The sequence below is a fragment of the Filicampus tigris genome, chromosome 12 (assembly GCF_054856515.1).
Source record: "Filicampus tigris isolate MCC_2025a chromosome 12, RoL_Ftig_1.0, whole genome shotgun sequence".
In the NCBI taxonomy this organism is placed as follows: domain Eukaryota; kingdom Metazoa; phylum Chordata; class Actinopteri; order Syngnathiformes; family Syngnathidae; genus Filicampus; species Filicampus tigris.
This window is the reverse complement of record NC_141228.1, coordinates 20922652-20944943: the sequence shown is the minus strand read 5'-3', so window position 1 is coordinate 20944943 and position 22292 is coordinate 20922652. Positions and strand designations below refer to the sequence as shown.

The 22292-nt window shown below is 46.7% G+C and overlaps 1 protein-coding gene across 8 annotated transcripts; it reads right to left on the bottom strand.

Moving 5' to 3' along the window:
• Positions 1-508: 508 nt before the first annotated feature.
• zbtb7a (zinc finger and BTB domain containing 7a) lies at positions 509-21865 on the bottom strand. 8 transcript variants are annotated; one of them, XM_086047120.1, is made up of 5 exons: positions 21288-21336; positions 20902-21008; positions 7185-7739; positions 4648-5534; positions 509-2599 (listed from the first exon to the last, which is right to left on the bottom strand). In XM_086047120.1, the coding sequence occupies exons 3-5, from the start codon at positions 7659-7661 to the stop codon at positions 2185-2187; spliced, it is 1779 nt and encodes a 592-aa protein (XP_085903246.1). In that variant the 5' UTR covers positions 7662-7739; positions 20902-21008; positions 21288-21336; the 3' UTR covers positions 509-2184. The 8 variants fall into 8 exon arrangements, with proteins under 8 accessions (XP_085903246.1, XP_085903251.1, XP_085903250.1 ...); XM_086047125.1 differs by lacking the exons at positions 20902-21008; positions 21288-21336 and adding exons at positions 17800-18007; positions 18671-18829 and having other exon boundaries at positions 7185-7735; XM_086047124.1 differs by lacking the exons at positions 20902-21008; positions 21288-21336 and adding an exon at positions 21847-21865.
• Between the last annotated feature and the right edge of the window lie 427 nt (positions 21866-22292).

The following is a 22292-nucleotide window of genomic DNA, read 5'->3' as shown; positions in this document are numbered from 1 at the left end:
CCCACTGTTCAGGTTCTGAAAGTATCTCGCACTGCACTGTCCCGTTTTCCAGCAGTGACCAACTAAGAAAGACCGTTTGCTTTGGAGCGTGGATCTTAAGCCACAGCTGTTTTTTTTGGATTGGTTGAGAGACAATTGTTGACGTTCGCCTGAGTGGCGCGTTTACGGCTCCTTACCCGTAAACGCGCCACACAGGTGAGACGGTGCCGGAAACCCAAGCCCGGTACCGCATGACCGATCCGTACGGCAGCGCGACGCGACGGACCGGACTGCTCGGTGGAAACGTGACTTTGAGGAGAGACGGGAAAGTGCGCTGAGGCTGGCAGCTCAAGGTGCATGTTTGAACAGGCCGGGGCTGACTCACACACTGATGATGTGGCCAGAGGGACCCTGGCTGCCACGCACACACACCGACACACGCACGCACCCACGGTAACACCAGGCTCTATTATAATCATATCCCTTAAGGGCATTAGAGGTCCACAGAGAGAGAGATTGGGGAGGGGGGGGGGGGGGGGGGCTGGTGGGGTGGATGAGGGGGGAGGCGTGATCTGATCCCCACCACCCTCCTCCTGCATGGAAACGTGGCTGAGCTGGGGGAGATTATTTTTTTGGAATGCATCAGACACGGCGAGATCCGCCTCCCTTCCCCTTTCCTGGCGCGAACCAGCTGCAGCTGCACTTCTATTTGGCCTCCCGACACGGGCAGGTATTTGCCGCTCTCGACATGGTCCAGGTTGTGAGGTCTCAAAAAAGAAAGCTATTTCAACAAGGGAGGCGGGAAAAAAACTAAAACATCTTTCTTTAAATATACCCCTTGCCCCCTTTTCTACTGGGTGTCTTTAGTTAAACTGTACAGAAAGAGAGAGAGAGAGAGAGAGAGAGAGAGAGAGAGAGAGAGAGAGAGAGAGAGAGAGAGAGAGAGAGAAAAAAAAAAAAGGTGCTCATCTTTTCTCTTCATTCTCATTTGGTCTCCCTGTCGTTCCTTAAACCTGTGCCTTGTCACACAAGGCCACACTGCACAAAGCGAAGCACATTCATTCAATCATTTCTACTGCTCATCATTTTTTTTTTTTTTTTTTTTTTTTTTTTAGGCAGGAACCGTCAAGTGTTTTGTTTTTTTCTCCCCTCACGTGACTCCATGCTATCGCTCAACAAACATTCATACGGGTTTGTTTGCGCAACGCTGTGAGAAATACGACATCCAGCCCATGAGGAGAAGCCAGAATGGTTAACGGGGATGTCATATCAGCCCATGCCGTATATACATGTATACAATTATAAAGTGTCAAGTACCCAGTCAACTCAAAAAAAAAAAAAAAAAAAAAAAAAGGAACAAAAATACAATTAAGACAGGAAAACTTAAATTGCAGGGTGTGAGGGCAGTGGTAGCGTTTTCAAAACACAGAGCCTCGGACTCCCTCTACCTGCAACCCCCCCGAGCCCCCACCAATGTGGATCTGACTCATTCGCTAAGACAAAAGATACTCTCCCGATGCTTTTGTGTTGTTGAGTAAGTAACACTTCAATCGAACCCTTGTCTATGACTCTTTCTGGAACATTTGGAGAGGGGAGCGAGAGCAAACGCGCGAGCTGTTGCATCACAAGTGTGGTGAGTTTTCCTTGCATATGCCATATTATGGCAACGTTGTTTCTATGGTAACTGTACATTTCTAGACCTGCAAAAGAATAAAAAAAAAAAAAAAAAAAGAGAGCTGTTTTCTCTGGGAAAGATTTGTCCTCGCTTCACCCGTACGGCAGCCGGAAGGAGCTCAGACACCTTTGCTCAGAGCTCGCCTGATAATAAAAACCTAAAATCAACTGCATAGTTTCTTAGTGTCCTTTATACATTATGCCAATGTATAAAACCCCCCTATTATTATTGATAAGAAAGAAATGGCCCAGAAAGTGGACGTTGCGGGTGCGTGATTTGAAGCGTTCAAACAGACTCAAGTGCTTTCACGTCTACTTTGTTTCCCAAAGTAAAAGGAGAAAGAAATGTTAAGATTAAAATTTTTGTGACACCCTGATTTGGTTTATAGAGCCATAGTTAGCTTTTTTTTTTTTTTGTAATCTATATATATATATATATATATATATATGTATATATATATTCTTTGAAGTCTGTATTTTTCCTCCTCCGTGTGGACAGGTGGAGCAGAGTGACGTTCTTAAGAGTTTGTCTCAGGGTCCGGCCCCCCCTACTAGCTGCGGGCTGCGTGCGTGGGCCCCCTCCACCTCAGACTTGAGAGCTGCCGAGAGCTGCCGTCCCTTGATGATGTGAGGCTCCAGGCCAGTGTCTGAGCCGGGGCTCAGCAGGCCCACGGGGGCATCCAGGAGCCCGGGCTCTCGCACCCGAGGCTTGCGGCCCCGGCGGGACGGGATGCCGTTGCAGCCGTCCTTCTTGAGGTGGCGGTGCAGGTGGTCTGAGCGTACAAAAGTCTTAAAGCAGCTGGAGCACTGGTAGGGGCGCAGGCCGGTGTGAACGCGCATGTGGTTCTTCAGGTCGTAGTTGTGAGCGAAGGCGGCTCCGCATTGCGTACAAATGTAAGGCTTCTCTCCCGTATGCTTCCGCATGTGAACCTTGAGCTTGTCCTGCCTGGAAGGAAGAAGGTGAGGGCAAAAAAAAAAAAAAAAAAAAAAAAAAAGGCATTAGATTACACTAATGAAATCAACTTGAGAAACATCAAAACGTATTGATTCTTACAAGGTCAGCGAAATATGCCGTGAATGGTTTTATTTTCTGTTTAACGGCCGAACATTTGGCTCACGTCCGCCGGCCGCTTTTTTATTTTTTCTCCTCACGGTGAGGTCAACCAGGTCGACTGAAGCGAAACCATAAAGTCTGCATCTTTATCTCTGTAATTGCACTCAAGAGGAGAACTGTAGCCTGACAATAAAGCTCAACGTTCACTGTGTTACCTGGCATTTTTTTTAATTTTTTTTTTTTTTATGGCTCATTCTTAACTTTTTTTTTAGGAGGAAACCAACAGTCAATTGACTGGGCATAAGATTTTCTGAGATCATTTTGAAAAAAAAAAAAAGAACGACATTTGTCACCTCATGTAGCAGTAGTGGCAATTCATTCATGAAAATTGTGCATCCTAACTAATTCTAAAAACCTGAATTAGAGTGGAACATTTTGCAGGTTTAACTCGAGTTCAAGCTAACCTTCTTAAGCGTCTTTGAGTAGTGAAGTTAACTACTATTAGTAGTAACAACTAAAAACACAGAAAAAATTGTCACGTCACACCAATAAAAGGAGATCTAGCATTTATCTGCTTTTGCCTTCATACAGAACCCAGCAAAGCGGAATACAGTACAACACGCTACCACAGTAATAAAGTCACAACAGAAAATGTTTGTTCTAGTTAAGCTAGTTAATTGGACACCATTTGTAATGACAGTTACAGTTAGATTTGGATTGACAATTGGATGCCATCTTTGGCGGCATCTGGGGTGGTGTCGAAAATGCTCGTAGGCACGCGACAACGGCGTACGACGCGACACTTAGGGCGAAGAGGAGCATTTTAAATTCACACCTATCTCCTGTCATCGTGGAATTCGTTTACACGCAGGCGTGGCCCAGCACCTAAAACGACCTCCTGTGGCATCATAGAAGGTGACGTCACTCTTCAGCTTCGACTAAACTATCAGGACACCTTCATCTGGCTCCTGGAGCTCCCTCCCCCATTTGACAACGTAAGTAATTTAAATGGATTAGCACTCATACGAAACAAGGAGGCAAGCTTTTGCGCAAACCGCGCTGTGAATCTAAGATGACCAGGTGTACGAACGCACGTTAACACCAGCACTGACAGAGCTGAATTATTTTAAGGACAGGAGTGATTTATTTTCGGGTGTGCGGCACTCCTAACCCTAATCAAACAGGATTAAGATTACAAATAGCCCACTTCCCACTGCCGGTCGAATTTAACCAGGAGGCCAATTCGGATCACATCGGTCTCCCCTACCTCCCCTGCCAGCAAAAGTTGGCGGTATTTGAGGCCCACTGCATCTATTCCAAGCACGAGTGCTCGGATTGATTAATTACAGGAGGGATTTCAAGGAAAGACGGGCCTCCTTAATACAGGGAAATCACTCAAAGTGTCTTGCTAAACTCCGCTCGCATTTATCTGAGCGCCACAAGTCCGATTTCATTAGAGAGGTAAAGGAGCGACAAAGCAAGAGGGGAGTGGGGGTGTATAAACTACTCTGCTGTGGGCAATAATCAACACAGGCAGAGATCAAAAGTTCAAATGGCTGCATTGAAGCACACAGAGCACAAGCCAGGGCCTGTAACCCCCCCCCCCCCCACAGTCCTTTCTGTATCTGAACTTTATAGCAGCCCTCCAACCAGATAACGCCGGCCAGCCACAACCTTCTTTTATAGGACCCCTGCGCTCCGAGTGCAGGACTTTGCTTTGGAGAACATCACAATAAAAGCCACTTTAATCACCATGTTGGAGCCGGAATATCTCGAGATGCTAAGCGATGCAAAAATAAACACTGCGTTGGCCCCTTAATGCAAAGCCTAAATCTCCTACTCTCGACTCTGCAGACGCATCCCACTCGCCGGGTGCTCTGCCAAGTCCAAAAGTGTTCGAACACGTGACACGGTGCGGCGGCTTCATTAATTGGGCTTACCTGGTAAAGCGCACTTTGCAGATGGCGCACTCATAGGGTTTCTCCCCCGTGTGTGTTCGGATGTGGCGGGGTAGCTTGCCCGCACCTTGAATGACCTTGGAGCATATGGGGCACTTCTGAAAGGCCTTGGAGCGCATTTTCCTCTCGCCGCCGCCGCCTCCGCCGCCCCTCTCCCCGACCCCCCTCTCCCCTCCGCCCACTCTGTCGTGGCCGGCGTTGCTCCGTGACAGCCACAGCGGCGGGACACCCGCCGTCACGGCGGCGGAAGGCGTGTCCTCGAGCTGAGCGCTGTTAAAGTAATTGTAGTAAAATTCCATATCCGGGTCATCGCCGTCACCCGGATCCTCCCCGGCCGCCCCGCGCTGCTTCTGCTTCTCGATGGAGTCCATCATCTGCTGCAAGAGGGCACTGGCCGAGCCCCTCTCCCTCGCTATCAGCTGCAGGGCGCCGTCTTCCATCTCTGGCGCGTCGTGCCCCGTCCGAGCCTCGGGGGGGAGGTAGAAGTGCCCGTTCTGGGAGGGAGGGCAGTAAAATGACCCGAGGCTTATTCCGTTGCCCTGCACCGCTTCGCCGTCCTCGTCCTCGTCTTCGTCATCGTCTTCCTCTTCTGGCTCATGCATGGGAGCCTGGGCCAAAGCGAGGGCCAGGGGGGAGTAGTACTCACCGGGGCCACCGGGCGCGCCGTTGCTGGGGGTCTCGCCATTGCCGTGGTTAAAGTGCAGGTGCGTGGGCAGGTCCCTGAGCTCTGGCGTGCTGCAGCTGCTGCTCCAGTGCGCCCCTCTCTGGAAGTACTCCAGGAACTCCCGGGCCAGCACCTGATTTCCCTGCTCGCCTCCTCCTCCTCCTCCTCTCCTCTCCTCATCCTCGTTTCTTTGCTCGCTGCCCGCCTGGAGAAGCATCAGGAGGGAGACAGACTTGAGTTGTATATATGGCAATTACGTTACCCAAAAAAAAAACAAAAAAAAACTCTACAGTAACCCGTCTGTTTTGAGTAGGGGATAGGAACCAAGACCTGCAGCAAATAGCAAAAAAAAAACCCCACAAGTGATTTCCCCCCCAAATGTTCAGAGTTGGGTGTATTAATTGTTTAAACCGTACATATTCCACAAACAATGCTCATCAAACATGTTTGAGGACATGCATTGTGAAAATGAATATATTGAAATATAATACACGGCATCACATCTGACCTCCACTGTTTTCACTAGTTACATCGCTACAAAACTGCCCGCGTTGAAGGTTTTTATGGGCTGCGAGAGTCGTAAACTGATATTGACCTCGGTTAATTCACTAAGGTCTTGGCCCACATGACTGCGAGTGAGGCGCTGCTGTGATTGTTAGGTGATAACATTGAAAGACAGGAGCCAATCGCACGTCGCTACACTTGATTATGTGGACGTGTAGCTGTGATATGATAATGCGATGCCTGAAACACACACAGCAAAAAAAAAAAAAAAAGGCAGCGTGCTGTTCCTCCGCACAAGCAATTGGCTCAGCATGAGTAAGCGTTGAACTAACCCCAAGGCCGTGGGTGTGCGTTTGGCATGGTGAGAGCCACTGATAACGGCCTTGATGTGAGCTTGACGGGGCTGACTACACAACTTAATGAAGGGGAGTCACGAGGACCACACACACCTTCATGGTAAACGGTTATTCTGGTTTGACACATGTATAGAAGCCTATACTCAATTTGTCCTTGGCACGAATGATAGGCTTAAATTATCACTCGATTTTGAAATTGATTACTGATTTTAATTTTACCCACACAAACTAGCGCCGAACGGGTTAAAAAAAGAAAAGAAAAAAAGAAAAAGCGTCACGTCTACATCACGCTGACTCCCAGAAGTCATTTCTCCAGCGGCTGCTTGGAAATGCTAAGCATTAAATGCTAATGCTAATGACGATTTATCGCCCAGCCCTGTAGTTTGTAGAATACAAAAAATAAAAAATAGCAATTTAGAGAAGCAGGAAGTTATCGGAGGACAAAAATGTCAACGTACATTGCTTACATAGCTAATTAAGACATTTTAATGCTAATTAAGGCCTTGTTTTTTGATCCATGCATTCAATGCCTTTTAAGGCTTTTTGAGGATTCACAGGCACCCTAGCATGGATGGTTGATCTCGTACTAAAATTGAACGTTTAAACGATATGTAGTTCAATATTTTTGTGGTTATCAAGCAATATATATCGCTAAAATACAAAAAAAGGCCTTTTGTTATTGTACCAAACTTGCAAGACATGATTTGAACTGTACTGCAAAGAAATTGAAACGGGCAATTGCTTTTAACATAACAGGACGGAGGGAGTCTTGGAATCATGGAACACACTGCCTCCAAAGACGGAAAATTGCCAAGTCAAGTCCAACATAATTCACATTCATTTTATAAGAGGCTTCCAGCACCCAAGCCTTCCCCGATGAAGTGTTACAATAGTCATCTAAGCTGTCCCCGAACGAAAGCAGGAAATAAAATCTTTTGAACTGAATGTTTCCCCTTTAAATTGAAACACATGGTTGTGGAACGGCGGCGACGTACCGGCGGGGAGAGCACTTTGGTGTCCAGCAGGTGGGTACAGACGTCCTGAACGGGCGGGATCTCCAGGAGGCGGGCGGCTGCGAGGATGTCAGCCACGCTGCTGTGGCTGACGGTCAGCGTGGCCGTGTAGGCAAAGTCCAGCAGCGCCCCGAGCGCCTCGGCCGCCACAAAGTCGATGTTGTAGACGTTGCGTTGGTCGGCGGCCGCTCCCGAAGTGAACAGCTTGTGGAAGTAGGAGCTGCAGGACGCCAGAACGGATCGGTGCGCCGGAAACTCCCGGTCCTGCGTGATCAGCAGCACGTCGCAGAGCAGGCCGCTCAGCCGCTGCTTGTTGAGGCTGCCCAGGATGTCGGCGCTGTGCTCGGGGAAGGGGATCCCTACGGGGCCTTCCTCGGCCTCTCCGGCAACTCCTCGGCCTCCGCCGCCCGCCGTCCCCCTGAGCCGCCTTCCTCCCCTCCCGCCGGCTCCGGACGACATCTTCCACCAGCCTGCCGCCGAGCCGCCTAGCACAGCCCCCACCCGTGTATCCGTCCTGCCGTCCGTCTCTCTGCCTGTCTGAAGGGGGGGAAAGAAAGAAAAGAGACACATTCATATCTTTACAGTAGGCTTCAAAACAAGTATGTTCAACATTCAAAGAATCATGCAAACAAAACTCATTCTAGCAATCGGCTTTATTAGTCGTACGTTTATGGCATTTATCAAAGCTGATGATTTGACAAATGCCTTGTAGAAGGGTCTGGCCAAGTAAACTCCGCCAAATATTCACTGCACTTAAAGCAGAACAGCAGAACTGTAAAACTCCATACCAGAAAGCTAAGGCATCAGCCAGAACCAGAGTCAAAAGTCAGTCAACTACTGTCATATATGCAAAAGAACTATCAACAGAAAACATGGCTTAATGTGTATTTCTGGTTGAAATAATGGAGCAGTATCAAACTGTCGTTTTTATAAATCGTAATAAAAAAAAAAAAAAAAGCTGATCAAAGACTCATGGCATCATAACCGTGTCATACAGCACAAAAGGCCCCTCCCCCATAAGTGTGGCATCTTTTACGGTCTTTACTTCAAAACCAACAGCGAAACAATGTCACAACAAAATGCAACAAGACAAGAATAAAAACACTGCACGTATGATGTGATGTTCTTAGTAGAACGCCCTTATTTTTGGAGTCACTCCAAAGTCAAAACCCACCAAAGTGGATTTCAACCAACAATTTCAGCCTCAAAAGTCAAACGAAACCAAGGCGCTTCAACCACCATCATGCTTGATAATATGCCAAAGATACAATACACCTTTTGTACAATTATAAGATAAAAGGCACATATTCAGGCCTATCAGAAATGCTGCTCTTGGTTAGTAAATTACAAACATTTAAATTACATTTGATCACATTCGGTGAAGCATTTGGCCTTCTTAAACACCATCAGTGGGGTCGGACTGTACTGAAGACTGTACTTCCTGTACATGTGCAGGTTGCAGTGTAAGTGTGTCTCCTTGTAAACACCTATACAGTACCCACATGAGTGTGTGTGCGTGTGTGTGTGTGTGCGTGCGTGCCCACACTCGTGCAAGAGGTCGAGAAGGACAGATAGGCAGAGGGCAGTGGGGATCAAAATGCATGCTGGGAGCTGGGCTGTCAGCCGCGAGCCAGGGAAGAGAGCGAGGGAGGTGGAAGAAGTTAAAAAAAAAAAAAAAAAAAGGAAAAAAAGTCGGGGGGAAGTAGTGCGAGGGGCGGAGGGGCTGCCACAGCGGACCCTGTGGAAAAACTCCACGAGGAAGAGGAAGAGGACACGCAACAAGCTGCGAGGGAACAGTATTAAAAGGGAGGTTGTCAATCCGGTCTGAGCTGGTTACCCCACCCTGCACTGTGTGCCAAGTTTCAGGAAAGGCTGTCCCCTAGCTCACGTGTGGGGGGGAGATTAAAATGATCGACTGAAGCCTGCGCAGTGGGAGGGGGGTTTCGGCCATCCTCGATTCCTGTATCAACACACTCGTATGCGCTCACACAAATACTGTGCCATCACAGAGACATCAATAATGCACACACACATTCGCACAAACACGTATCGTACATCCACCGCCCACCCTCCCCTCTCCATCTGCCAGGGAGAGGCAGCAGGGGGTGAGACGAGGGGGGACGGTTAGACTCTCTATATGAGCAACGTTCTAACGACTGTACAGCAGATTAGCTTCCATGTACGCCCGCACGCTGCCCCCCCCCACCCCACCCCACCCCCCCTCAACGAACCTGCCTAACCTGGCTGCCTCTCCTCCTCCCTCACACCTGTTCACCTGCATTCACCTCTCACGTTCCCCTCCTGCCTTTGCACTGTTTTTAACCACACCTTTAAAATCAGCCTTTTACGCTCAGTTCCAGTCAGGGGTCGGGAGCAAAGAGCACGCCCTGATAGTTAAATTTGTGGCATACTCATTACAAAAGCAGGGTCATAGAGTGCAATTAATGGGAGTACTCGAATGAAAATACAGCGCAAGCTCGAAAGGGCAAACGCATTCGGGAATTCCGGAACGCTGATCAAGCGGTTTTGAAACATTTTTCCCCCCCCTTAGGAGTAAATAGAAAACAAATAATCAGAATGAAATTGTCACCATCGCGCAACCTTTGATGTGATTTAAGTAACATTTGAACCTCCTTAACTGCCGCACAGGACCGAAATCAACTTCACGAAGATGTATTGGGAGAGGGACTTGTTTTGTTCTTTCATCCATCCATTTCCTTCAATGTTGATCCAAATTGGGGTCGCAGGGGCGCTGGAAATCCCAGCTGATTTTTGTCAAAGAGGTGGGTTGCACCCTGGACTGGTTGCCGGTCAATCGCAGGGCACATACAGTCGACTATTCACACTCACAATCAGACTAAGGACAATATAGAATCTTCAGTGAACCAAGCAAGGGTGTTTTTGCAAAACTCACGCAAGCGCAGGGAGAATATACAAAGCCCACGCAGGAAGGGCACCTCAGAACTATGAACAAACAAAAAAACTTTACGCCAACTATGATGACAAGCGACAGCCATATGGACCGGTGTAATTCTTCCATGATGGCAAAAAAAAAAAAGGCCACAAAAAGCCCGCGCTAAAGCGAAACACGAGTTAATCCTCTGCTAGGCTCTGAACTGAGCCCTCGTGAGGTGCGCTGGGGTCTTGCAGGGCGTCATGCGTAACGGCGGTTTGAACTCAGAACTTCACGGCAAATTTTTCACGGTGCTTTTGCACAAATGACAAATCGTACAATTTCAGGAGGGCAACCGAATTGCGAGCGGCCACTCGGATGCTGTGCGCAAGTCAAAACAGGTCATATGATGCGTGTGAAAGCACCATGTTATCGGCACGACCCGTCATTGGAGTCTCACTACACTGTGACTGAAAAAAAAAAAAAAAAAAAAAGAAAAGGACTGTCTGCCAGGACTTGAGCAAATTATATTAGAGGAGGCCTCATCTGAATATGCAGAGGACAACGGGGAGGAAACAGAGGACAAAGCCAAAAAAGAGCGATGATAGCTCAGGATGCAAAGAAATGCAAGGATGAACGAACGAGAGAGAGAGAGAGAGAGGGAGACCACATGGCCTCCGGTCACGTCCTCTGAAGGTTGAAAGTGATCTCGGTGAGCCCATCAAGACCTGACTTCAAGCACCTGCGCTAGACCGGGCTTTGGCTGCGAGCTTGTGTACACGTTATCCTCGGCACATACAGGAGCTGACCCCGGGTTGCGGCTTTGCGGGGGTAAAGACGCTGAGCTGAGAAGAGATAAAACACACACAAGCGCACGAGTACGCACACACACACTTCAAGTACGAGCCAAAGAAGCACATAGGGATTCCTCTGCATGCCGCAGCCACCTGTCCCCAGGTGACCTAACGTGGACTAAAAAACACACCGCAACCAACCTGATCCCAGCACCTCCTTGTGGCTTGAACATTGCCTATCACTAATTCATGCTTTCGGGCCACGGAGGCCAAAGCCAGGTACAAAGCGCGGCGGCGTCCGTCCGTATCCCGATAGCTCTGCTTCCAAGGAAGAGCCCATTCTTTCGTCCGGCCCGTGAGAACTTGGACCCTGCTTTGCAAGCCAATCCGCCGTTCGAAACACGCTAGCTCCGAACCCCTTCGCCTCATCCCTGCCATGTCACTCAAGCTCTTCACATCCGCGGCACACTTCAGGCATAAGACGACAATAGTCTCGTTAGCGACAGTGACTTGTGTGTTTAGCACCCAACTCCAATTCGCTCATCAGTCACATGGCCGTTTCTTTCGTCGTATTCGACCTGATGTGAAACGCAGACGGGTGATGATCCGCTGCTGTGAATTCAGCGACAAACACCATTCATTCCCACAAACAAAGAAGCGAAATGTTAAGTCTTTTGATGTGTCTGAGATAGACAGCCAGCACATTTAAGGAAATGACCCCAAGGTTTCGATGAACATGATGCACCATAGCATTCAAAACAAGTTGTAACCAGCTTCGTAAATGTGCTTTTGTGATTTTTCTAAGAATTACTGTGAAACTCATTTTGATGCTTGGCGTCCTCTCTTCTGTTTACTTTGTGTAAAATGGCCTTAGGTTACGTGAAAGGCGCTATACAAATCCAATTTATTATTATTAACTTCAGGACCTTTCATACTACCAATACCAAAACAGCATTTTTCATACCCTTTACCCTGTTCGCTCATGTGTAGTACTGGCAATGGAGTGGAATGGGGACGATTAAATCAGTACGGGAAATGTCTTCCTTTGAAGGTAATACCGTATCAGAGCCGTAACTGGTGAGACAATGCCTGTGTGTGTAATCTAGTGTTGCACCAAGTACCGGTAGCAGTAGCCTATCGTGAATTTTAGGGGTAAAAAAAAAAAAAATCCAATTCCAGGGGCTGTTGCTATAGAAGTTTGCAGTCGGAATCGCTGAAGGAAGCCCGTTTAAAAACAGAGGCGGACCGGCCTATAGGCGGATACTATTGCCCCTCAAAAAAAAAAAAGGCGAATGACGGACCACGGAAGGGTACCCACGCTAAAATGCCCAGGTCTGGTAACTACTAGTATTTACTTTTTGAAAAGGACGGTGTGTGCGCATTCGCAGCCTAATTCCTCGCTCGCTCGCTCCCTTTCACTGAAGCGTGTTGCGACCTGATCGGTGCCTTTTGGCAACACTGACTGCACGCTTTTCTATTTCATCCAGTGGTACATGTGGAATTATAAATACTGATAGATACTGCTAAAAACACAATCCGCACAGAGATCAATGCAATAAACAATAAATACAAATATTGAAACAATGGGGGGCCTTCCATTCATCTTGAAAAGCTGCCATATCAAAAATGATGGTGGTGAATTCACGTAGCTATTTCCTTAATTACAATCAATGGTTCATCTGGTCCTGATTTTTGGGGTGGATTAGCGACTTTGAAGATGGGGCAAGTAGTCCATATACATTTCCTTACCAACTACGCCAAGAAGCCTAGGTCTGCTCCTTTTTGGCTCGCATCGGAAGCTGGGTGTCTTGTACAAGTCCCGGTGCCCTCGGACCACAATGATTATTTTGTCCTACGATGTTTGTCCGCATGTAATTGTGTCACGAGAATAGATCAACTCACGTTCAGTATGACCACGGTATATCTCGTACCCTCGTTTAGCAAATGTTTGGTGCGCACTGTATTGTCAACAGCGCTATTTCCGTGTTTATTCAAACAAAATGCCTGTCGGCTGGTTGAATGCGCGAGGCCGCAAGTTCATGTAACTTAGCTGAGTGATGAAAGCTATTTTGAATGAAAAGAGATGTTAAAATGAAATAACACACATACCATATCTAGTTCTTTTTTTTTTTCTCTCCGTAAATAAAATGGTTTCCGGACTTTTCACCAGTCACAAAAATAAAAATAAAATAACTACATGAACACCATTACTTTGTGATTGGATGGTCGAAGGCGTGGAGATGAAGTTCCGCTTCCCAGTGCAAAGGCTTTCTGCTCACATGACACACGAAAAGGCTAAAAATAGATTTAGGGCTCAGATATAGACAACGGCAGTACAGACGTTTTTGCCGTGGTATCGTTTCAGTGGCGGTATAAAGGTACGGTACTTTATTCATGTTTAAAGTTATCAAAGCCAAAATGTTGGTACCGTGACAACACTAGTGCAAAACTGACACTCAGTTCTCCCGAAGCGATGCCATCAAATTATCTGATTGAAATATGCCGCCGTGTCTGTATGAAAAAAACGCACGATTGCTCCTTCACGCAGCAATTTTGCAAATGTAAATGTAAAAGACACGGCAATTGACACCATTTTCGACTTTTATCACACTAGAAGCTGGTGCGGACGTCCTGTGTAAATATATTGGCTCTGTTTAAAAGGCACATACCGATAATTTGGGGGACACAAGAGGCTTCCGAGTGCAAACAGAAGTGAATAATTGGACAGAAAAATGATGTTTTTCAAGTTAATTACTGTAATAGATTAACTTTCATTCTCTCGTGCATTATTTTTCAACGGGATCTTAAGTTGTCAAAAGCAAACAAGTCCAAACACTGGATAACAGACATGAAGTCAAACTCTTTATCTCTGCCCCGATTTAACTGATAGTTAAACACTTCAAGGAAAACAGCCAGTGCGAGGGAATCACCTGGTTGAACTCAGCAAGGGGATAGTACAAGATACTGGGAATGAGACGGAGGGTGAGCCGATTTTGAAAAAAGTGCCACAACAACTAAGTGACTCGCAAATAAATGCCAGGCCGGTGGAAGGAAATGTGATTGGTCTTATTGGGAAGACAAGCAGGAAGAGGGGTGGCCGGCTGATAAAACCGACGTTGCGAAAGTTGCTCCGAGTCTCGAGGCGTGTGTTCGCAGGCGAGCAGGAAGTGCTGGTGAACACGCAGAAAGTGAGTGAAGTGGTGGGTGGGTGAGGCCCGCTTATTCAACTCACAACCACTCATAACTGCAAAGAGTATGGAGGCCTTGGAATCCGGCTCAGATGTCAATGATAAACTTGGATCTCGTTCGTTTAGCTGGTAAAACCTGCTTCAATAAGAGGAAAAGCTCAACGCCCACAGGTGGGGCAAAGATTCATTTGAGTAAGCAGGCAGGGGGGTTATTAAGCTATTTTGCCCTTATGCAAACCCAGCATAGTGTGAACACTATGTGCAAAGTACACTGTGTGCAGACGTGTGCAACTGACCAATTTCATATTTATGATTTCAAGCTGATGGAATTCCTCATTTGAAGACCAAATGTAATCAGTCGCTAACGACAGTGTAAAATGGCCCAATTTGAACAAGAATGTTCAAATGTCACGCAAGACTTATCTCACGATGAGTGTCTAAAAGATTCACCTCCCTTTTTTTTATTTTTTTTTTTAAAGATTGTTTTTGTGACGCCACCACAAAAAGGTAGCAGCGATAAAGGAGTCAGATAACCCGGAAACCAGAAATGGAATATAAGAAGAAATGATGTGACTGCTTGGTATTGACAAGTCAGTATCTAGAAATTGTCATTAGGTGACAGCATTTCTCACCTTCCTGTTCCTTCTCAATTAAGTGACTGTCAAGTCAGTTTGACTTTATGTCAAGTATTATTATACAGCAGTTAGCTTCACAGTTTCCTAAGAGGGTGTTGAGAATTCACAAAGAAATTACCGGTTGGCATTCAGAGCGGTAAGACTCCCCACTTGTCCCTTTCTGATCCAAGTAAAAATATCCAGAATATGAAATATATTAAATAGTTAACTTTATACTGTCTACTTTTACGATGATAAGAGTGTTTTGTTTTCTTGAATCCCCAAGAGGCGCATTTGCAAACAACTTCACATTCGGACTACGGTTTTGTCATAACGGCTAACGACTTGAGTGTTAATGGTGTGTTCTAAATGTTAGTTAGTTAACTTCTTTCTACACTAATATGACAAGAATGTAACAAAAAAAAAACAAAAACTGAAGATGTTACTTAAAACATGGACCTTTTATCAAAGGTTTTGGGAGGTGACAGTTTGAGTCTGAAAGAATCATTCACACCATTTCCTTTGGAAAAATGTTCGGTCATCCCTTCTGACTATCGGAGGCGGTGCTTCAAGCACTGCACGCGCACTCTTTCGTTTTGAAGATGAGAACTTGAAAGTCAACCCGCATCAATGAACAGATTGTGTTCAACTTCAGAGGTTACGCGACACCGTTGCATTGATTATGGTGTGTAAAAACCACAACTTGGTCATACGTGCAGTACATAGAATGCTTTTTTTTTTTTTTTTTTTTTTTTTTAATGCGCGGCTGTGTTTTACGACCACACTCGCTTCCTTGAAGCTTGACGCCGGCGTGCTACACGCCAGAAAGTGTGACCAAATCTTAACGCATGGCTTCGGAAGGAACGCCACTGCCCAGCAGAATGTCGGCGGGCCTGACGCGGGGCCAGCCAGGCCGCACGCAGACCAAGCGGGAAGGACTTCTTCCTGCGCGCCGAGAACAGACATGTAATAGAAGCCGCTGTGTAATCAGATGACCAGCTCTCTGCTTGCTCAACCCCTCTGTCCCCACCGTCTGAGCCTCCCTACGCTTGCTCCATCTCAGTAGCGACGCATCACCTCACTTCCCTCTCTCCTCCTGCTCTTCCGCTGAGGACGCGCGGCGGCTAAGAGCCCCGCCCGGCCCCTTGTGACGTGCCAGCCTCCAACGCGACCCACCCATCTCCTCTCCTAAATCAACATCAACTGTGTCACATTGGTCACATGTCGCCGTCCTGACCACCGCGCCGACGCCGCGCTGCTTAATTAAAAGGCGGCTGTGGTCTCTGTGCTAGTTATTTTAGCAATATCCAAATAGGCGGTGGGCATGTGACGAGAGCCTTTAATGAATGCGTGTTTTTGCGTCACGCAATGAACATTAAAAAAAAAAAAAAAAAAAAAATGAAGTCACTTTTCTCCCCCCAGTCTGAAAAACATGCCAAGCTTCTCTCGCTCACCCAAATTTGATCAGGTCGCATTGCCCTCTTCATAATAAATGTCCCAGAAGAGAACAGAAGAAGCCCCTTTACTGCCCCTAGACACGAGCACAACAACAGGAAAACAACAGAGAGGGGTCTGTGTGGCTCGAAGCCGTGCTATACCGAGCAGCTGACCAGGGGAACCAAACACAAGGGAAGAAGTGAGAGGCCGCTAAAGCTATTCGATTATGACTTAGCATGAATTTACACGCAGCAGGAAAGAAATGACTCAGCTTGGTATGAAGCTGGAAAGAAAAAAAAACAACAACACACACACACACAGGACTCCACCATGCATCATGTGCATTTGCCGGGTTCCCTCAAAATGGGAAAATCAGGCTGCATCGTTTGGGATTTGACCAAAACTTTAAGAGTTCAAATAATGACATAAAGGTCGCATGTGGCTGCCGCTGCTAGCTGCCGACTTGGTATCAAAGTATTTCTTATGGTTTTACAGTATTTTTTTTTTTTTTTAGCAGTTGAGTGAGTTCAGGGGAAAAAAATTAAAACAGAAACCATGATCCGCATCTGTGATTTATCACACCCTCAAAGTTAACAAGCTTGATTGCCGGTAGCCCTTTTCACACTAGCTAACCTTCTCTTTTCATGCCTTTATTTTGTATAAAATGCAGCGAATGGGTGAGACCAAGTCGACCTAGCAATTTTATGCCTTTTAAAATTGCATATTGTAACTATAACAGTGGGTCCTTGGTTTGACAGTCCCAACATACAATTTTTTGAGGTTACGAACAGTGCACCGCGTAAGAATACGCGATCACGCGACACAAGAAGGCACGCCGTACTCACTGTTTTTCATTTGAGTGTTTTACAGCTCAAGTTTTGCCTCAGACAAATATTTACTGTAATTATGACTGGCTGTGTAGGTTAGTGATACATTAGAGCTCAGGAAGAAATGTGGGTTATGTCGCCGCCATAGGAACCCCAGAAGTCTGCCGCAAAAGTTTGCCACCCAATACTCACTTCTCCTGCCCTGTTATGTTGAAAACAATTGTCACATCGGATGCAGACGTCATCGCGCATCTAATTATCTCAATGTCTAAATCCGGGTTGCCTTCCGTAATTGAGGAAATAATCCCCCGCCTACGTTGGGTTCTGCATGAAAGGTAAAGGCAGCCGTATCTTTGGCTACAACTTTGTGGGATCTCTGGTTTTAAAAAAACTTTCATTGGCGGTTAGTATTACTTTAAACATTGCCTGTACAGCAAATAACGGTTGTATGAGGGCCACAATGGATGATTTATATTTCCAATTCATCCTAAAAAAAAAAAAAAAAACTTAAATCGGAGTTCGAGCAGCATTCTGCAACAGAGTGTGCTCAACACTGTGTAACTTCATTCATTTACTTGAGGCAAAAGCAACACAGAAACAAAAGAGCTTGGCATGAAGCTTTGATAAAACACAGGCGGAATTTTACATTTAAATAAAGTGTTACATAGCGTACTGTACACACCAGTCCAAAAAAAAAAAAAAAAAAAAAAAAAAGTCAAGCTTTCAAACTGCCACGGCGACATCAGGAAAACCTGTCTTCTCAGTCACTCGGAAGCTGCTCGTTTCGGGCTATAGTGGTAAGAGGCACAAACATACAGGAATATCAAACTGTATTCAGCCTCACCGCCAAATTGATGGGTGGTGTCTTGGACCAGCCCACAGCCACTGAAGTCCCCTGCAATTCCCTTGGAATCTATTGTTGGTAACACAGACGCACACACGCATTCATGCATGCGTGCACACTTACGCACACCAACACATATGGCGTCCTAGTTTAACCTCTTGGTGGGATTTGCTTGAGCCAACTATGCCCGTGTGGTCCAAAGCAGCACCTTGAGAAGTAGCATAAAAGAGTAGAATCAGGACAATCATAATGGCGGTATCTATTGTATGCCCTGACATTGAGCACTGCGCGATAAAAAAAAAAAAAAAAAAATGTCCTTGCTGCTTCCTTCTGAGAAGCATACCACACTACTTCCAAGCAATTGGGCGTCTTCAAGTACCCTCTTCATGTCCACATAAAAAAAAACAACAAAAAAAAAACGGGTCCAACAAGTACGTCCAGCCAAACAAATGTGTGCCTCGTTGCCATGTGAGGCACGACGTTTAGAACCACAAATGAGGCAGGTGAGAAAAAGAAAAGAAAAAAATGCAACAATTTCAACTCTACAATTATAGAGCCTTGTTTTCGGTGGCTCAAACAAATCCAGGATGACTAATTACGCGTAACAGTTGCATGTCATTTGCAACTTCCTTCACTGTTCCACACTACTAATATCAGAGAAGAGCATAAGAACGCGTCTTCAAAGAAATAAAAGCTGCATGAGAACAGAAGCAGCACATTGACCCATTTGCCTTCCCCTACTTCATGTGCAAGTGGGTCAAGAACTCTGAACTCCTTCACTGGCAACATGATGTGGGTTCCATCCCTCCCGCCTGACTCACTTCTCAAGACAATGTGTGTGCGCGCGTGCGTGCGTTTTCGGCGTGCTTACCAAATAGGAGGTAAGTGTCCCCCGCTCTGCCTCCCCTGCCTGCCTGCGGGCCAGCTCTGCCGCCTGCGTCTCTGGGCAGGGCTCGAGCTTTACCAGACAGGAAACTTGCGAGTGGCCCTCGTCATATAGGCAAGCCCTTGCCTGATCCCACACAAACAGACCCCCCTCCGCCCCCCTCCCTTTCCCCTCCAGCAACCATCACTACCCCACCCCCCTCTATTTTCAGCCCACAACTGGGATCTGCACGAGCTCCGCTCATTGGCCCCACAGCCGCTCGCACGCCACACCTCCTCGCCGGGATAGGCTGGCGGCTGCTCTCTTTCCTGGATTGCCACAGGCAAGGCACTCTGGGAAACAGAGTCCTGCCAGCCCGCTTGACCTGTTTTGTAGCCCTGGCACGGGACTACGAGCCCCAGCTCCCTCGGCCCACGCCCGCCCCCACTCTCTCCCAGCCTGTTTTAACGTAAGCACTCCGGGGCTGAATTATACACTAGAGTGTGTTGCTAGCGGGCTGCCAGGTATTAAAAGTACAGATGAGCCATGAAAATATACTAATCGGAATAACAACGGCAAATCCAATAAAATTCACCTATGTGAATGGCTGATTGTGCCATGCGCTCATGGTGGCATGACATTTCACACACACCTCAAACTCCTTGCTGACCTAAATAACAACAACGGAGCGCGCTGTGCATCGCGCTGTCACAAAAAGTTGCCTTTGACTTTATTATTAATTCATAACAGTTCCCGCTCTCTCGCCGCCCCCCCCTCCTGTAAGTGCGTCCACCTGCCTGAAAAGTCGTAACTATAAACTTTTAAGATCCTCGGTCAGTACGGGGGAAGTAGTGTCAAAAAGAGGAACCTTGACAGGCGACCCACCTCTCAGGCCAAAGCCCCCCCACCCCCACCCCCACCTCCCTCATTCCTCCCACTCTCCTCCGCTGGCCCTGCTCCCCCCCTCTGCTTGACAGGCCCAGGGCAGCCAGCGAGGGGATGGCAGGCTGCCTTTTAGCTCACCTGCGATGGCCGTGGTGCTGCTCGTTGTGGGGTTTGCGCAGCCCTCCGCTCTCCTCCGCTACGGAGCGCTCTCTCTCTCTCTCTCTTTCTCTCTCTCTCTCTGTGTGTGGCTCTCTCCCTTCTCCCAGCCTCTGTCACTGTTGTGCAGGCTTAAAGCCCCTGTATGCGCTAACCAAGCAGCAGCAGATCAACTCAATTCCCTTCCTGGTTTCTGGAGGGCAAAGAGGTCCCTCCCTTTCTCTCTCTCCTCCTCACTCGCCCTCGCTCTTAAAGAAACAGCCTCCATCTTCTCGCCCTCCCACCCCTACCTCATCCCTCACTCCCTCCCGCCGCTGAGCAGAAAAAGTCAAGTGGAAATTTCTCCCCGCGTCTCCGAAGTGGACACTTGCTAAAGTCATAAAGTCAATGAGACAAATGATTAACCCGAGCCTCCCCGAGCCGTGTTTTCACACTGGCCTACGGAGCTGTGGGCTGCGATCACGTGTGGTTTAAGGTTAAATAAGGTTGTCCTCCCTTTCTTAACCGCTACTCCTTTCCTCCTCTATTGCGAGAAGTCGCACCCACTCATCCCACTGCCTGAGGTCATGGCGTCCCACCCCAAAAGCAAGCCTTGGCAGATTCCGGTACATAATAGCGGGGGCTGCCAGCGAGCCCCTTCGCATTCCCTGGCTTGGCCCCCGCTCGCTGCTCATAATACCTGCCAAGCTCCAACAGGTGAGCTGTCAGGGAAAGCATTAGCGTGTAGGAGTATGTTGCCCGTGTCCAAATGCGCAAAGCACTTAATGTTGCGCCACTTCCCTGCGCCACCTACACACGCACACCAACCCGACTGAGTGCAAGCCAGCCATTGTGCGGCAAAGAGGGAGCATTCTGACACACTCGTTCGAATGCCCGTTTCAGCAAACACATAGGACACATACTTAACACCGCGTGTCCCATGGTCCACCATGCATGTGTTATGGGAAGGCAATGGCACAACCTGTACCTTGAGGGCGCTGTTCTTCTGCAGAAACTCGCAAGAAAGAAGCAGAGAGCATTTAATTGTTCTACCTGTCAGTATACGTCGTTGGCATAAGACAGATGAAAAAGAAATATAATTTGTATTTATTGAGGCAGTATAGCTGTTGGGAATATTGCTTCACACAACCACATTCATATTCAACGTCAACTCGTTATTATGCATCCCTTCTAATGCACTTGATTGAAATGTGTACCTAATATTGTGGCCAGCAAGTGTACAGTAGAACCTCCAAAGTTGAACACAATGTCTTCTGTGACACTGGTTGACTCCCAAGTTGTTCCAACTTCAAAACAACCACTCCTGCCAACCAACCCAACAAAACAAAACAAAACAAAACACACTTGTTAGGTTAAGCCCTTAAATGATACAAGAAAATGTGAAACTCTGCTCTAAAAAATATACTACTTTTTCCTTTAATACATATGGATTTTTTTTTTTTTTTAATGAAAGAGCACAATATACACTTATATATACTGGTATATATATATTTTTTTAGGCCCATAATAACAGTCAGCCCAGTGTACCCTGTGAAAATAAATAGTGCACAAAGTCATAAAGAGCTTTCGTGACAAGTCTTACCTTTTTTTAATCTCACAAGATGGCACATTTAGGAATCTCTGGAGTATGACTGCAAGAAGGGATAAATATTACAGTACTTATACCCTTCATTGTTTGGGGATAAATATAATACAGTTGAAATATACACACTCTCTTTTTGGAGGCGGGTCTGACGATGGTGACATGAAAGCACACACTAAAATGCTAGGCTAATTCTGGTGTCTAAATCCTGCGAGATTCTCGACTAATCAATACTACTCCACACGCCTGCATTTTTTTTGTAGCGCACATTCCACTACAATCGTTGAGAGGATTCCAAAGACATCACATAGCTTTTTAAAAACACTTTCCCATGTGAGAACCGAAGTTTGCATGGTGAGCTAGCAACTCCCGCACGCTAGCTAGCTGTAAATGCGGTAAACTAGCAACTCCCGAATTATAATTAGTGCACTTTCTCGCCTTTTTACTGTAAATTTGTTACTCAGACGTACCTAATACAGGCTTACTTTAGATTTTTTTACACGAAATTTCATATATGAACAAAATGAGAACAGTCATATGAAGAAGGGAAAATTGGTACCTGTGGGAAGCTTCTGGAAGGAAATGTTTCCCGCCAACCAGTGACGCCACAGAGTTTCGTTCCTCCCGATTAGACGGTAAAAAAAAAGGACCTCAAGAAAATATTTGGAAAAGCGAACAAAACTTTACAGACTCCAATTGACTATTAATCTCAATATACTCACGTACGTTCACTTACCAAAATAAAAATAAAATACAAATGAAAACGTTTGAATGTCCTAAATTAATTCAAATGCTTTTCACCTTCATACCACCAAGGAATCCATCCGGTCATCTTTTCTCTCATCCATCTCGTCTAGCACATGTCCTCATTAGGGACTGAGTAAAATGGAGCCTAGCCCAGATGACTTTGGACGAGAGGTTCTTCAACCTGGACTAGTTACCAGTCACTCACAGCCGAGCACATAGACACACAACCATTAACTCTTATCAGCAATTTAGTCTTCA

Excerpts from the sequence above, each read along its gene's own strand:
- zbtb7a (XM_086047125.1), bottom strand. The coding sequence starts at position 17,908 with ATGCATGAATGCGTGTGTGCGTCTGTGTTACCAACAATAGATTCCAAG. Across the intron at positions 5,535-7,184 it reads CCAAAGTGCTCTCCCCGCCG|GCGGGCAGCGAGCAAAGAAA; the intron begins GTACGTCGCCGC and ends ATGCTTCTCCAG. Across the intron at positions 2,600-4,647 it reads TGCAAAGTGCGCTTTACCAG|GCAGGACAAGCTCAAGGTTC; the intron begins GTAAGCCCAATT and ends TCTTCCTTCCAG.